At 42.4% G+C, this 17,538-nt stretch overlaps 1 protein-coding gene across 1 annotated transcript in view; it reads right to left on the minus strand.

Annotated features, from left to right (window-relative positions):
• Positions 1–14,949, minus strand: part of KDR (kinase insert domain receptor) — a 32,766-nt gene extending 17,817 nt beyond the window's left edge. Inside the window, exons 1-17 of the mRNA XM_018069257.3 lie at positions 14,703–14,949; positions 13,809–13,899; positions 13,108–13,304; positions 11,833–11,957; positions 11,333–11,501; positions 9,955–10,094; positions 9,592–9,760; positions 8,021–8,132; positions 7,765–7,928; positions 6,791–6,947; positions 5,586–5,706; positions 4,883–4,991; positions 3,795–4,139; positions 2,841–2,987; positions 2,553–2,684; positions 796–902; positions 232–367 (exon numbers count right to left, since the gene is read on the minus strand). Coding sequence (XP_017924746.3) covers positions 232–367; positions 796–902; positions 2,553–2,684; positions 2,841–2,987; positions 3,795–4,139; positions 4,883–4,991; positions 5,586–5,706; positions 6,791–6,947; positions 7,765–7,928; positions 8,021–8,132; positions 9,592–9,760; positions 9,955–10,094; positions 11,333–11,501; positions 11,833–11,957; positions 13,108–13,304; positions 13,809–13,899; positions 14,703–14,949 — 2,668 coding nt within the window. The remainder of the gene's footprint in view (positions 1–231; positions 368–795; positions 903–2,552; positions 2,685–2,840; positions 2,988–3,794; positions 4,140–4,882; positions 4,992–5,585; positions 5,707–6,790; positions 6,948–7,764; positions 7,929–8,020; positions 8,133–9,591; positions 9,761–9,954; positions 10,095–11,332; positions 11,502–11,832; positions 11,958–13,107; positions 13,305–13,808; positions 13,900–14,702) is intronic.
• Between the last annotated feature and the right edge of the window lie 2,589 nt (positions 14,950–17,538).

The following is a 17,538-nucleotide window of genomic DNA, read 5'->3' on the forward strand; positions in this document are numbered from 1 at the left end:
GGCACAGCGGGCAAAAGATGTAGAATAAAAAGCAACTCCAAACTGAGTTCATGTATCAGAAATTAACAGAGATCTTATAATGTAGAAAGGATGCATCATATTCTATGTGTACACAGAGTTCACCCGGGGATCCTGCAGCAGGGCAGCCCCATGGCAAGCCAGCACCTGAAACAGCCCCCAGCGTAGGGCTGGCTGCAGTATCACTAAATGGTTCATGCAGTGAAGACACACCTAGCTTCAGCCGGTCTCTGGGAAACTCCCACTTGCTGGCATCATATGGGAGCCGTTCGCAGTGCTCGTCTATAGGGACTTCATCAGGATCCATGATGATTGACAAGTAGCCAGTCTTCATGTCCCCTCCGTTGGCCTGGAAAATGGTATTAGTTGCAGTTGCACAGATTTTTTTGCTGGCAATGTACAGGCAAAGTGCCATTTAATCACTTTGTAGTGTTTCATTAGTTCCCAGAAATGCCAGGCTACCATTTCCCTATGCCATGTCATCATGAGTGTGATCACTGTTAATTACTTGCACTTTTCTTTTCTTTTTCTTTTTTCTTTTTTTTTTTTTTAATAAACAAAATCAAATGAAACATTTTTTCTCTTGCAAGGGCCTGTTCAATTAAAAACAAATTTCTGTGCCCTGGGTTCCAGGCAAGAATGTTATGGCATGGAGTGAAAAAATGTGTCTGTTGATTTTAGAACAATGGAAAGAAGCAACACAAAAGGCCTCAAGTCAGCTCTCATTTGTCATGCAAGACCAGTGCTGATAGGACAGTATGAGAATTTTTTCATTACCCGCTTAACGGTTCGGAGGATGATTACAAGAAGCAACCAGAAGAACATGGCAATCACTGCAGTGCCAACGAGGATAATGAGCTCCAGATTTGTTTTCTCTTCAGCGCCTGGGAAGAAATAAATGAATATTTGAGTGATAGTTGGAAGCATATTTGTTTTGTTCATTCATTAAAGTAAAGAATGGAGGTCCTTGTTCAGAAGGTTCGTTTTAAAAGTGCAACATGGAGCAAGGAAACGAAAGCAAAACAAAATAAAAAGCTTGGCGGGTTATGTTGGAATATTACAGTTTCATGCTGTTTTGCACATCGCCCAATTTCTCAGCATCAACTTTGTTTCAAGGACAGTGTCTGGACCCTTGGCAATTATAAAAAAGTAAAATCTCACATTTTGAAAAGAAATAATTGTTTTAAAATACCCAAAATTAATTACTCTTTCTCCAGAAACCAAAAAGCACCCCCATCATATAGTAAATAAAGTGCTGTGAGAATGACCCAGAGAACAATCTCTCCCTTGTCTCTTGACATGATTCAGCTGGGGCATGAAAAAATGTGGTTCTACAAGAACACATGATAATAAGGTCTTATTTACAATGTCTCTTTTCCAGTAAAATAGTTGCCAGCAGACACCACTTGAACATCTATTAGTGCAAAGAGGCAGCTCTCTTCGTCAGCTCTTGTTTGCCATATCATGCTCCTGTACTTCATCCTTTGCACCATACAGATTTTTCTACACAGTAGCACACTTCATTGCACAACCTCCATGAGCAGCACTATAAATTTCTTGGAGTGAAACGGTATGTCCTACACAGATTTCTGACTTTTACAGATGCACCTCAGCCATATTTACCACGTCAGCTGTAGATATTTTCCACCCCATCTAAACATTTTTCTAACATCTTAGTATCCTAAAGGCACCTACAAGAATAACAGGATACTGCTTTAATTACCTTAACAGAATAGATCAATCACCCTGACTTATAAGACAGAGGTTTGTGAAGGGTTCAGTGACTAAGTTATGCAAATGTACTAATATCAAGGGCAAGGAGTTTTTCATTTGAGGCTTCTCATTGCACCTCTTAGTGGAAAGCCCACTGTGGTTCCAGCTACTCAGACTGCAGACTAACCTCTTGCTAAGAATTATTGCATATCATTGTAAATTGCACTGTGTTGTGCCACAATAGGACTGGACCAGGTAAGACACGGGTCTCACAAATGCTGCTTTCGGAGCCTGGTGGACTAAGGCTGGAACCCCCTAAATCAAAAGCACTACCTGTTTCTATCACTGAAATGGGATAACAACCACAATAGACTGCACAAAGTCTTCACAGTTTTTCTTAGATGCTGTGAGAGCAATTATATAGTTTGGAAAAGTACAACATACTGTGTTAAAAAACAGTATGACAATTATGTTACCAAGACAACAGAGATGTCCCAGTATATCTGCAGGTTTAAGTAAACTCTGTTGTACAGGTTTGCATGTAATACAGATTGACAGAGTTTTCTTTGCAACCACAAGTCGGATGGATTCAGCTTTTGTTGAAAAGCACTAAATAATATGGTGTAGAAAAAAAGCACCAACCTCAACAGCTGGGTTTATGACAGCTACGACAGCACCCAATTTGAGCTCGATAGGAATGGTCAGGACTCTTCACAAATTTAATTGTGTATTTTCAGATCTCCCATCAGGATAGCCAGTAGATTTTCCTTTTACTGATTCTAAAGATTTCATGCACAGTCTAGAAAGAAGCTAACACTAACCTTCCACTGAGAAAAAAGTCACTGCTTTACTGCATCCAAGGATGTTGCATGCAAGGCACGTATATAGCCCTCCATCTTCTTTCCTCACTCGACGTATGGTTAGTGTTTTGTTTCCATCTTTCAAAACAATACCTGGGAAAAAAAAAATCATGATTCTTAGTTCTTTTTATGCCATTTTTATGGCAGTTTTTGTTAAAAATTCAAAATTAAACTTTCCATGGTGAAAATCAGCAGTGAGTCCCATGAAAGAAAGCCTTTAAATGATAATAGCAAAGGAGCAATCCTCACCTGAATCTTCCACAAGGGTCTCATTATTTTTAAACCACATGATAATTGGAGGAGGAATGCCATTCGCTGTGCATGACACTTCTATAGTTTCACCAATGTTTGTTGTTTGATTTTCCAGATTTCCTACGAGCGTGGGTGCCATGGGTTCTGTTGGTTTACAAATACAGTAAAATTACAGACCATTAAGGAAAATATCCAGATCATAGTTAAACTTCCACATGACATGAAAAAAACATAATAGCCAAGAAAATTTCAACAGTGTTTGAAATTTGTTGAAATTTGCTCTAATGGGTTTGCAACTGCTTAGATTGCTGAAGGAAGAAGGAATAGTTGAGAAATTGCTTCCTTCACATTTCTATTTCCAGGGCCATTACAAGAGGTCTGATACTGTTGATCCATTAAATGTCCATTCAGGACAGGCCATGAACACGCATAATCAACCAAGACATTTAGGTCCCAAAGCAAAGTCATCACTATTTGTGTGAAAGCTGATTGATTATCATCTCGCATTGCTTGCGCCTGAATACCAGTATCACTTCATGGCAGTTTTAAACTATAGACACTGTTTCAGACTCAAGAGTCAGTGACACAAAGCAGTAGCATTAATGATATGAATGCACACATGCATGTAGAGCTACAGACTAAAATGTATTTTGAAAAGTAAAGCTGAGAAGTTATTGAGCTAAACACATGCCATTGTTTGCGCAGAAACCAAACTCACTGTGCACAGCACAGTGGTTCAGTCAGTGTTTCCTCACTGGTACTCATGAAATAGTCCCTGCTGCCTGGACAAGCCCCAGAGGTCCATGTTACAATGACAGTCTAAATCTATTTAACAAACTGAGTGCACCATAAAGCAAACACATGCAAAGCCTGAAGATACCAAAAACTAACACTACTGCAGTTATTTTCATACACAGCCACTCATTTTGGTTCACAGTAAGAGATCCCTACCTTGAACAGTGAGGTGCTTCACCAGGCAGTGCTGTGTTTTAGCCTTTTTGTCCTGAGCAATGCAAACGTAGTCCCCTCCATCTTGGAGGGAGATGTTACGAAGGATGAGCTCTAAGGTGACATTTTCACCATTGGTATTTGAAACTGTCTCATTCAACCTCTGGAGAGCATTGAGGTTTTTGCAAACAGGCATGGGCAGCCCTCCAAAGGGAGTCTGTGAAACGTGAGTGCTGAGTTTGTACCATGACAACTTCTCAAAGGTGAATTTATCTGCTGTGCATTGCAAGGACAGGTTATCCTTCTCTGTGAGTTGACTCCGGGGCTGGAGACTAATTTCAAGACCCCCTGAAAGTTAAAAAAGTAAAAGAAATTCTTATTTGGTTGTACATTTTGTGGCTAACATTAACTTGAAAAAGTAATTTTGGAAATATATCCTTTTTGTCATGCTATCTAGTTGTAAATGAGGAAAAGAAACACTGAAAAAATCAATCAATCAGTCAACTAATCAATTATCTAAGGAGTACAATCTCATTAAAAGTAATACATTTCAAATAGATCAAAGGAAGGCCTGTGTAATGAATAAAGTTACTCTTCCCATAGAAACTTATAGCAAGCAAAGACAATTCTTAGCACTATCTTATGGTTCACTTTTAGATTTGGGTTAAAATAAATTTTGGCATGTAAATATGGGGACTGATTTTTAAGGACAGAAGCTCTTTGCCACTGGTTTTGGAAATTTTAGTCTTAGCTCTTACAGTCTTTCCTCATTTTGTGACACTACCGTGATTTCTCTGTAGCTCTTTTAAGTGACTGCAAAAGCCCAGCAGTAATCACTCTTGGGAATACAGTGCCCATCTTGCATCATTTTCACAGGACCGCCACTCCACTGATGCCAGTAGAACTAACCACTTGGCTCAAATTAAGCAGTGACTTTAAAGGCTGCCTAAAGAAAACATCAGGAAAAACTAAAATCCTACAGAACTAAGGGCTTTTATAAAGGACAAGAAAAAACAGCACTGAAGTGCCTTTCATTAGTAAAATAGATGGACATTAATTTAACATGGCTGTCCTCAACAGGGTACACTTACTGGTCACATGGAAGGAGATCACTCTCTCACTTGACCCAGCCCTGTTCGTAGCCATACATCTGTACAAAGCAGATACATTTGCTGCTTGAATCATGAGGGTGCTCACAGTCTGAAAAAGAACAATCAAGCAATTTCATACTATATCCATGCTCAAGTATGCCTGATTACCTCAACAGCTCAGCAAAGGGCTCTGCAGGTATCTGCACAACCAAAAATCCTTCCAAAGCACAAATCCAAGACATGGCAGGAGCACAATCCCCTCCTGAAGTTCACAGTTTTGTCCTTAAGTGTGTAACAATCAGGCAAAAGAAAACATGAAAAAGCAGCCTGCCAGAAGACAGACTTTGGTATATGTGTTAACAGATGCTGCACTCAACTTTTTCTGCTCTTCAGTCTCTTAGCTTCTCTCTATTAAAGTTAATTGGCAAGATTAACTCATCTAACTTCAGATCACTAAAAGGTAAGCACTGAAATCTAAGTAAGTTATATTCTGCAATGGAGACTCACTTCAGGTCAGTGTCCAAAGGATTTGAAAGAGTGTATCTCTGCCTCTTGGCTTCAGTAGGAGCTTGCAGGACTAGCTGAGAGTAGATCTCCAAGTTTAACAATAGGTGAAAAGAGTCTCTAGTGATATATTTCCAGACACGTGGACTGCTGAACAGGGTTAATCATCCCCAACCAACAGAAAATAAAACATGCTAACCTTTGTTTTCCCAGCAATAGTAACAACTCGGTGCTTAATTTCAATCTGATTCCCACCCTTTCTCTCTGAGATCACTTTCCATTTCTTGCATGCATATGGATTGGCTCCTGAGCGACCTTTCCTGAAATACAAGTAGGCATATGCATTAGATAAGACAAATGTTTGCCCTTCAAGAGAGTGATTTTGTGTGCTCCTTATAATATGCAGATTTTTGTAAGTCAGATGCATCACTGGCCATACCCTGCATCTGGGAATGTTTCTCAAAACATTTCTATTAAATTGCACCCTATATTCTCAGACCTTCATTCTTTTTAAAATAAGGAGCCCCCAAGCCTAAAGGTGAATTTCCTAATTAATCTGCCTGTGTCAGCTTAATCATGATGCTTGGAGGAAAGCAGCTATTCTGGGAACAAACCTCCATTCATAAATGGATGACTCAAATTGATTTAGTTCAAAGGAAGACAGAGAGACATAGAAATCGCTGAACTCCCTACAAGAATTTCTTGAGGATGGTAGCCATTGTGTAGGAAGCAACCAGGCACCAAAGGAAGAAACTAGTGGAATCATTTTGAAAACAACAACAGGAAAGAAGAATGCTTTTTTTTTTTCCTGGGCTTTTTTTTTTTTTTTTTAAAGGAAATCTGGGCTTATGGCAGGCCCAGATAAGAGAAGCTGCATGAATCTCAGTCAGGCACTCTCTCTATCATTCCACAACATCAATCAGTGCACTTCCTCTGAGATACACTTTCACACAGATAAAGAGCACCATCACACTCAGCACTTGAGTGTAAGAAAAAAACCACCACTAGGACCTGTAATTAGCATAAACAGCAAATTTCCTCTGTTTGGGATAGAGTTTTGGGCCTGCAGCTCACGGGAATATCTGAGGGGAGGGCACACAAACAGCTGGATTTGAAACCCCATGGAAGTCGAGATGCCCTTCAAGAGAGCATGACAGCAACATTGCAGGCACTGCCCTATCCTCGCTGCGGGTGGCCCTTGCCTCTGCCAACAATGATGACCTTGGCAGAGCCTGCCTGCAACAATCTGCAGATTAAGTACAACAATCTTTTCTTCATTGGCCATTGGGTTTGCTCTGAGTGACAAGCCTGGATAAAGGAGGCACCCAAAAAAACCCCAACCCAACCCAACCATCCCTCAAGACCTACATACTCTGCAGAAGTTAGCAAGGACTTAGCACTCACTGGGGGCTGAATGTGCACTCCTCCTCCAGCTGCCAGTGCCAGAGGATGGTGGTGGGCGGTGGGACAGCGTAGACAGTGCAGGTGAGCGCCTGCGTCGAGCCGTACTTGTAGGAGTCAACAGAGGCCATCAGCGCGTTCTCACCAATCTGGGGGGGGACTGGAGGACAGAGCAGCAGGTTACACCTCCTGCTAATTACTCCCCAATATGCATGCATTAGACCCATGGTGAATAATTCACACTATGACCCACATCCAAGTGCAACACAGAGCATCTCCAAGGACATGTTGGGAAGCAGTAAACCTGCCCAACACTTTGAGGATCAGGACCTCAACATGCAATACTTAGGATCTCCTATAAAATCTCCCTTCATTACCCCATGGTTAAAAATGCAGTCCCTGGACTCTCACCACCATGCTCAACCATTAAATGTATATTATTCCCCAGGTCTGATCCCACTGCATGTAGCCTCACTGCCTTTTTCAAGACCTGCTGTCTTCAAAGCATAGGCTGCTTCCTGGGGAGCAGAAAGGAGGAGGTAGAGGAGGAGGAGGAAGGTTGTACAGGGCATGATAGAAGAGGGGCGATAGCCTGTGTGAGGCAGGAAGGATGGGTGAGGCAGGACTGGGCCAGGATGGAGCAGGGTGGAGGAGGACTCCACCAGCACAACCAGCAAGAAGGGCAGGAAAAGAGCAGGACACAGAGGCAAAGAATAATATACAGGAAAAAAAAACCTCAAACCAAAACAAAACATACAAAGTATCATCCCAACACCAATACCAGGAATCTGCAGCCCCTTGCCTGGCACATCCTCGAGCCGGGAGAGATGGGCCACCTCTGCCCTCCCAGGGCCGAGGTTCAAGTGCTGTTCTTTGGCACTTAAATCTTCACAGCTATGGGATGAATTTAAGCCTAGGGATGGTAGTATACCACATCCACACGTGAAAGAGAGTCGCCTCTTTGGTATTCCACTTACCATTCACTAGCAGGGCAAATGTGTGTCTTTTCTGCATCTTGTTAACAGGGTTTGTAAGGACGACTGTGTAATTCCCAGCATCCCTTTCAGTTGCTGCAGTGATCACTAACGTGTATCCAAGTTTAACTGTATGATTTGCATTGATGGCTTTTCCATTTTTATACCTGAAGAAAATACAGAGTGCTTTGAATATTTAAAGACTTACTTTAACTAAGAATAGCTCAGTTTCTCAAACACATTATATGCCAGTTCTTACCATTTAGCCTCTGGTGAAGGATATCCTTTAAATTTTACAGGAATTTTGACTGTGTCACCTAGCCTTGTCTCAATTACATTCTCCATTCTGTCCAGATGAATAAAAGGACTTTCTGGAGAGAAAAAAAATAAAAAAGAATTAAACTAGATGGTCTTTCCACATGGACAAAAGTGTAAGTGCTTTCCATTTGGGTTAGCACTTAACAGGAGATGACAAATAGAAGCTAGTGACAAGATGTCACTGGTAAAGTACAGTTGGCTCCAAACTGGGCTCTGAAAAGATGCCACTGTGAAAACCTAGTTCTTTCCTTCACAGAGAGGAACAGACCAGTTCCCCCACCAAGAAGCTTTGGAAAGCAGAGACAAGACTCAGCTCTCAGCTATGTCAGCTGTCAGACCTAGTGTCAGACCTGTATACACATATACGGATATATCATAAAACTCTCTCAATATACTCATCCCAGGAAATCAGAGTATTCAAAACTACAGTGTGATAAAGTTAAATACTTTCAGCCTCTTTTCAAGTATGTATTTGAACCACTGCAGTCACAGACAATTTTGAAATTATTTACATTACTTGGCATAAGTTATAAACTTCGTGGGTCACTTCCAACTGAGAATATTCTGTGAATATCTGTGAACTTCCATTCAGACTAAGACAGTGATTAGCCTTTCGACTCGATTACCCTGTTGACTACGATTTAGGATGGTACAGACTTAGTATCTGCTACACTCAGTATAGCACACAATCTCATTCTGGCTCCTGAAGAGAAACAAAGAACTCAGGAGAAAATTCAGTATATCTTGAACCACTGTGCCCATAATAATTTTGGAAGTTTTTTATTTTTTTTTTAAAAGGGCCATTAATATTCTGGCCCCGGAATCAGAACCTCCAGAAAACAAGTCTCCTCCAAAATATAAACCTCTTTGTCCAACTCAGTGATTAAATATGAGCCATTCTCTTGCTGGCAATTTTTTTTTCTAGAAGAAAGCCTATGGAGCTGCTGGTGCCGTGCCCAACAGGGGCTTGAGAAAAGGCTGTAGGATGTGGCCTCATACTTATCTATGCACTTAGCCAAAGTTGTTTCCTTTGCATCATTTCCGTATGACCAAAACTCCATTTGATTCATCTATTCATAATGTAAAAGTTGTAAGTTTTATTTTCCTAGCTTCATTCATGCTGACCCAGACTCTTGTCTTGCAGAGCCACCAAAATCTAGCTTAAGGTCACCGACAGTGAGAACAGGCAGCCCTTATGCAAAGCCACCTACACAAATTCAGCTTTACAGGAACTTAAGAAGGTCAACACTGAAGAAGATCAGAGTCTTACATCAGTTTATTTTACTGCCCACTTTTCAATGGGATTCTACAGCTTTCAGTAACATACAGCATCCTTTAAAATCTTATTAGCTAAGCTTGTGGTATAAAAATAATCCCATAGCAGTTGCAAGACAAAATATTGTAGCTGTAGTTTGGTTCATTTCGGTCATTAGATTCATCACCAAAATGCCTTCTGCATCCCAGTAATTAATCCTGAATCTGAAACAACAAACAAAACTGAAGATGTCATACCATGGATAATGAAGTCACTGCTGTTTTTCATGTTCATACGACCACTGGATGCTGCGCAAGTGTATCGACCTTTGTCGCCTAAGGAGACACTGTCAATGGTAAGGGTGCTTACAAACTTCTTTATTTCTCCTGCAGTGGTTTTTACATCCCTAATAGTGGCACGTTTTTCCTGTAATAGATAAGAGACAGAGGTGTTTGGAAATGTCACTGTTATTCCTTCTGCCACCTTTTGCACACTTGTATACACCAGCAATTTCTTTGTGTATTATCATCTGCTTTGTCAACATTTTAAAGGGGAAGTGACATTATGTCTAAATCAAATTTCGTTGTGATGTGGGCACCTCTAAGTTATTATGACTTTACCTTGATGGAAGGGTAGTCCCATTTAAAATCAATTCCTACATTCAGCTCTGTCCTTACAGTACAATTGAGAACAAGTTTTTCTCCCACTGCCAGCTCTACTTGGGAGTGGGGGTTCATCGTCAGGTCATAAATTCGGTATCCTAGAGGCAGAAAAAGGCACACAAAAAACATGGGGGTAAGAAGAGGTTTCTTTATGGTACTCAGCACCAAATTTCCCAGATGAATTCATCAAAACTCCCACTGAAACCCCAGCTACAAAAAAGCCCCTCAATGCCCCAGTGCATCATGATGATGGGTGTAAAAAAGAGCCTGAAGAAAAGGGATGCGCCCACCCTGAGCATTTCTCAGCTGAGAGCCCGTCGGACAGCAACACAACAGGATGTATACACTTGGCCAGAGCCCCACCAGTGGTGAGAGCAGGCGGGGAACTGTGACACACACAGTTCCTCTGCTTTAGACACATTCTTCTTATCCTTGTGAGACCTAAAACTAAAGGAGATATATACCCATCCCCCGCAGTAAGCAGGAACTTTATATAAAATAACAGTTGGGCATTCACAAAATTATCTAAAATTTACTTTGTACAATAAAATATTTAAAATATTTCAAAACAGAATATTCTAAATGCACAAATTCTACAGATATTCTGAATTTGGTCCAGGTTAGAGTGGGGACTTGTGAATTTGTTAGAGAAGTAAGCACCTGCCGCACAGAGTAAAGAGGGGTGGGCTGCCATGCCTTCCTGACAAGGCAGGCAAGACTACCTTGGTGCCATTTGGACACTTGAAATGGTCACTGTGTCCTCAGCTAATAGAGAAATAGCTGTTGAGTTTCAGCTCAGGCTTAAGCCTCTACAGAATCATTGTGTTATTTCTAGGTTTTGATGAGCAACTGACAAAATATACCAGGAGAGCACAAACCCCTGTGAGAGTTGGGACACAGGTCTTTAAGGAGACAAGACAACCTAGCCCTTAGTGCGACCTTCAGATACCCCCTTCCCTTGGTACTCCTTCAGAGCAATTTCTTTCCATCTGCTGCTGATGGATGCTTGCCTCCAGTTCCCTTCAACTATGACTTACATCATGGATAACTGATTTTAGGAAACAGGTTTGCATTGTCAGAAAAAAAAAAACCAAACCATTAAAATCCCTGACATCTATGTAAAATACTAAAAATAGAAGCACTTTTCCCAACAATCAACCAGAAAGAACACAATACATTGCATTTAAAAGAAAAGTAATATATATCTCAACATCCATTTTGCATTAGCTGCATTGTCAGTATTGAATAATCTAGTGTCCAAGTGGATGTAATTGGTTCAGTATGCTGTAGCAAGAAAAAGAACATTGGCTACAGAGAAATAAAAACTTTGGCTTACCTACAACTGCGACTATGTATATCACAGACTGGTAGCTTTCATCATCTATTTTAGCTTCACAGAAGACCATGCCTGCGTAGTTGATTAAGTGACTGGGTATAGTGAAGCCTTTTTTATTATTCCACGAAATGGATTTACCATCAGGAACAAATATCTTTTCTGGATATTTCTGTTTGAAATGTTGATAAAATACATGGTTAGATTTCACAAATCAAACAACCCTGAATTTTCACCTTCAATATTTTCCATAACGGTCTCCCTTTCCATAACGGTCCATAAAAGGTCCCCCTTTTAACATCCTAGCTCAGGCAATCGGTACGCACTTTGAGAGCACAGGGCCATAGACAAGTACAGTTACAGCACTCATCTTGTAACCATAGGCTGTAAAATTCCCAAGGATGGAAAGAAGTTTTTATGAAATGTATTTATACTTCAAGCAATGTATTTATGCCACAGTGATTTCAACTAACTTTTGAAAAAATAACAAGCTTTTTCCTTACCGCATGTAGAGATACATTGAGATTTGATACAGTTCCAAGGCACGGCACTACCACAGTTTTATTCTTAGTGATGTACACAATGCCAAGCTGATCACTAACTGAAGTCACAAATGGTGATCTGTAATCTAGAAGAATATTCAATTGATAAATGGATTTATTTGTCACATGATTATGGAGGAAACTTTTCCAGTTTTGTTCTTTCCTTGTGCATTTTTTCTCAAATCAGTTTATGTGATGAAACACTGAAGTAATGAGACTAAATGAGGAGTACATATTTGATAGATACCCCACCCCCCAGATTTAGAATATCGTTATTCTCAAAATGGTTATCAGCAGCAGTGCACACTTTGGAAAATGGCTTCCTGCCACTGCAGTCCTTTTGCCAACAAAAAACTGATTTACCCTAGCATGACTTTCCTTGCATAAGTATTACAGGAAATATCAGTTAAAAGTAGTGACATGTTACATTGGCTCCCCTGATGGCAGCATCCTTTTCAAAGTCAGACAAAAAAAAATTACCTTCATGATATAAAACAAGGCAACTCATGTACATAATAACCTCTCATTTCTCAAAATGGTAATTTTAAGTTAACAATAAAAAGAAAACAGGACACATATGGAAATGAGGGTGAAGCCATCAGTGCAAAAAAGGCAGATGCCTCAGTGAATGCATGTACTGAAGCTGACTCCAGTATAACTGGAGGCTTTTCAGTGTCTGTGACACTCAGCTGCGTTGCTGCCAACAAAACTGAGTTTGAAAACTGAGCTCTTACAGCCTAAATAGATTTTACCACCACAGTCAGCAAATGTATGGAAGTTTATGTTTTGAGGTTTGGGTGGGTTTTTGAGGCTTTTTAATGGTATCAGTACAAACTGTAAATGGGATTGGACCTGCCAGTTTTAACAAATGTAGAATCTCTGTAATCCTCTCTCATTTGAAACTCCTGCTCAGGTCAGTAATAGCTCTGCATTCATGAGGACAGGCTCAGAGCTCAGTGGAGATATGTGTGCTAAATTCTGGGTGAGGGAGAATAGCAGACCATGTACTGCATATGGCAGGTCAGTTCAAAATTATAGGTACAAAGGCTTTTGTGTTGAGGGCAACTAGCATACTGACATTTAATTACTCAACATGAAAACAAGGAAAAAGTTTCACAGAATCAAAAATTCTAGGATTAATAAATTCTAGCATCAAAACTGTTTTGAGACACTTGATATCCACTTTTTCTCTTGAAGCTAGGGAAAGAGACACCTGAGAGCTGTGTAAGCACTTACCTTGAACATAAACATAAATGGTGGTAGCTGCCTGATTGTCCCTGTAAAGGCATCTGTAGTCCCCTGTGTCATTGCCAATGACTTTGAGAAGAGTAAGTGTCTTGCAGTAGGGGCCATCACTGCAGTCTGTCACAGAGATACGCTTCTCAGCACTGCTCTGGTTGTTTGGCCAGGACCACTCCAGTGGTCTCTGACCGCTGGGAAAGCAAATGTTAGAGGAACATACGTATGTGATAAGTGCCAGTACTGATGTCTGGGTGGTGAACTCCAGCCCCACTAGTCGCTATGGAGAGGAACAGACTTCACCCCATCACGCAGAGCATCAAGCCACGTAGAATACATTCACATACTCGACCTATTGTTAATAGCTATAAGGAAGCTTCTGAAAATTTGCATTCTGATGAATCTAATTGACAAAGCATCCAAAAGAGAGCATCGAGAGCATGGCTCACCAGCGGGCTCCACAAGGACCCAGCTGATGCTTCCTCCTCCCAGCTACCCTGCACTCCCCAGCTCTCTCTTGCTGCAACCCTCAGACAATTTCTAAAGCCTGTCAGGGAAAAGTGAGGCAGGGGCACAAAGGGAATGGGGAGAAACAGGAGTAATGACAGGGAAGAGATCACATCATCTGTGATCTTGCACAAAAACTCTCTACATAAATTACCAATCATCAAAATCATGTTAAATAGATTTGTCCTTACCTGCAAGTAATATTTAGTGTGTCATTTGCGGTTATTGTGAGGACATCTTTTTGGATGTTAAGGGTTGGCTGATCCAGAGAAATAAATAAACCTGCAAAAACATGTATGAAACCCATTAAATAAACCCAATAAACAAAGTAAATGGTACTCAATCAGAAAAGTATTATATCTAGGAATATGCTGCATGTTTTAAGTGGACACTTTCACATCAGCTACTTAGCAGTGAAGGGTAAATAACGACTTTTCACACATCCCAAAAAGTTCAAAAACTCTGTCATAACAGGAAGCAAAGGCAGATGGTCAGGAGTTAGCTGGAGAGCACTACAATTCAGCCAGCCAGGGTGGAGTTCCTGTTTTCTTGCATTGCCAACTTCAAGGTCTAACAGGAGGATGTGGGACATTGAAACTAAGTGAACCTTCATCTGATGATCTCACTCCCCTGGGGATTACCAACTTTTCTTATAATAAATTGAATATACTTTAGTCCTTTGAGACTGTTGATCAATGAATTATGTGAAGAAACTATTTTAAAGTTTGTCACAAATTAGAGATCCCATGATCTTCTAAAGTTATTTCTTTCCTCCTAAGCAGTTAGGCAAAAATCTATTACTACCAGACTATCAGCACAAGGGCTTGCATCGCACACACCCAGAGGCACTGGCGCTTGTGAGAGCTGTGATCTGGGTGGTAGTGCTTGCACTGAGGCACCAGCCCAGCCTCTGGAACATCTGGGAGTACCACAAGGAGAGCCTTTCAGTCCGCCCTGGCTGCTCCCATCACCAGGGCAAGCCGGCAGCCCCAACTGGGACAGCTCGACCGGCTACAACGGGCAGAGAACGCGCGGCCACACCGCGACCTGCCTACTTCGCTAGCATTTCCCCGTGCTTTAATCACTTGAACTCCGAGCAGGTTCTTCGCTGATGACGGGTTTCCCGCGTTTGGCTTCAGGGACATTTCGCTCTCGGAAACGACAAGTGATGCTGAAGCCAAGCGAGTAGGACACTATGCCATGGCAGGCAGTCCTCTCCGGCGAGCCAGTACCAGCCGGCCGGACAGGAGAGACCAAGAGGACAGTACAGGAGAGGTCGGCAAGCCCGCAGCCAGGGACGTCCCGTCCCACCCGGGGCTCGCACTGCCTCATCCGCTCAACCAGCCCTGACAACCCCATGGGAAACCCGCACCCACGCCGCTCTCGGCACCCGCTCGTCTCCCCGATCCCATTCCTCGGGGTCCCGTGGGGCTGCCGGACCCCAGCGGCTGCCCGACACAAGGGACCGCGGGGCTCCCCGAGGGCTTACCGGGAGCCAGGCACAGCAGGACCGCCAGCAGCCGCGCCGCACCGAGCTCCATCCCGCGGCCGCCGGGGCTGCGAGGCGCAAAGCGAACCCTCTGCCCGACGGCAGCCGAGCCGAGCCGAGCCGAGCCGAGCCGAGCCAAACTACTCCGCTCCGTCACTCGCCCCGCACGGCTCGGGGGATGCGGGACCCCGGGAAGCGGCACCGCCCCTCTTGTGCCCGGGGCGGGGCCCGGGAAGAGGCCCCGCCCACCCCACCGTGGCCCCGCCCCCTCGGTCCTCACGGCGCATCCCGCCGGGGATGCCCTGGTTCGGAGGGGCCCCGGGAGCTTTCCCTCCTCCCTGTTCGGCGGCAGGAGAGCCTCAGCACTGAAATTCAGGGTCGCCTGGTGCTTCGTCGTGCGTTTTTGGAGTTTGTTAAAATCCCCTCAATAGAAAAGATCCCCAGTGCCAGCCCCATTGGGCACTGTCGGTGGGACACGGTCATCTTCCTGCTGGCAGCGACTTCATCCCACCGGGTTTGTCAGACGGTGTCAGTGCTGAGTCCGCAAAATGGGAGTCTTCTAATCATGTAGCATGTACCCATCACCCTAACTGGCCACATCTCAGTTGATGGGATCCAACAACTGCCTGCAAAAGTCACCCTTCCCACCCCCCAGCACATCCTGCTTTCTGTGGGATGCTCCCCATGTCAGTATCCATTCCCATCTCATACCAAATGTTGGCTTTGTTTTACTAAAATGAGCCCCCCCAACTGGAACCATACCTTTTTATCAAAATTACTAACCAGTGACTGTTACAGAGAAGTTTGTGGGATTGTCCTTCAGGAAAAATAAACACATGGTTATTAATTCATTATCCATACACATAACTGTAAAGCCTCTGGGAGAAATAAATACATCTGCAAAGAGAGATGCATAGCTAAAAAGGTAGACAATCAGGTAAATAGAAACACACAGCTGCATACATAACTATGTACACGTATACATATATGTATTTTTATATGCTACCTTTTCCTCTTTCCCTGGAAATCTGCATAGGAGCTTGTCCCCAGATGACTAAGTTAATGAAGCAGTGATTTTATTTTGCATGCAATGCAATTCCAGCTGTTTTACCGTACTGGTGGTTGAGTGTAATTTCCTTTGAAATTACACCCTTGTTGCTCACAGAAAGATATAGGGAGTGGGAGAAGCCAAGTTTTTCCCAGGGATCCAATAAAATCCATGGAAAGTCAAAGAAGACTCGTGATTCAAGAGGCAAGTCAACACTATGCAAATAAAATGTGCACTTGTTATTCTTATGAGTTCCTAAACCAGAATATTGGCAGCCTTCATTAATATCCCCACATCCACTGTACTACAAGTCAGGTCATTGGTATTTCTAAGTGATTTTGGGAACTCTGGCAATGAGTTCAACAACTGACCTTTGCTGAGACTAGGCTGCACATCGGGTTTCTGTGCTAATTACAAATACCTAGTGAGAACCAAGGGTACCTACTGCTAAAAAAGCCAGTTTTGGTAACTATTTGTGATGATGCTGGTTTCGTTGGGTTTGACTACAAAGAGAAAAAAATTTGATAGGGGATGGATGACCTGCAAGAACCGTTTGCCTCAAATGCAGTTGAGCTAGTGAATAAAGAAAATGAAATTATAGGGGTAAGTTGAAAACAATTTACATGAAATTATTAAGGATCTATAGAACACAGTAAAATCACTGGTAGCTCACTTTAGTGTCTTCTGCATTCCTATGTGAGTTTCCAAAATGCAACTGTAGAAAATATGTCACTATATTGGTTTTAACAAGTGTCTTCTGAAATTTAGCCAGATGATGTGCTGCTAGAACTTGCTGCAATACCACTTGGGCTCTGTTTTCATGCACATTAATTGCTATTAAGTGAGTGTTTTGAAGGGAGGTGGCTGGTTTCATTGTTGAAAATTATTTTGGTGCCTGAGCGTTATGGGAGCAAATACCCACTGTTTGCCCTAAGCGTATCTAAGCCAAGATAGATGAATGCTAGACTTCCCCAGGCCCTTTGGCACTTGCCATGTACCCTGCCTCCTTCTGCCCTGCAGTGTCCTGAGGAAGGGAATTAAAGGAGGGAGGCTGACCCCTCAAACACACAAACCTCTTGGCTGGTCAGTGCACACACCGAACTGAGCAGCAGGTAGCAAGGAGTTTTGATGTTGTAACTGTTGGGCATCCACAGGGAACTGCATATTTCAGAAGCACAAAGTGTTTTTAACTCACTGAGTGATCCCGGTGAGATTTCAGAATTTACACCATGTTTCCTAAGTGGGACACAATGCTCCAGTGCTTTGCCTGGCTGTCAGTAAATCTTATTAACTAGAATAATGCTGCAGGAACTGCTGCTTCACTGTAGTACCAGGGACATGGCCAATAAGAAAAAAAACTTCTTTACACTCCAGATACTTGAGT

This window comes from Manacus vitellinus, unplaced genomic scaffold, assembly GCF_001715985.3.
Source record: "Manacus vitellinus isolate BGI_N305 unplaced genomic scaffold, ASM171598v3 scaffold_0_pilon, whole genome shotgun sequence".
Taxonomy (NCBI): Eukaryota; Metazoa; Chordata; class Aves; order Passeriformes; family Pipridae; genus Manacus; species Manacus vitellinus.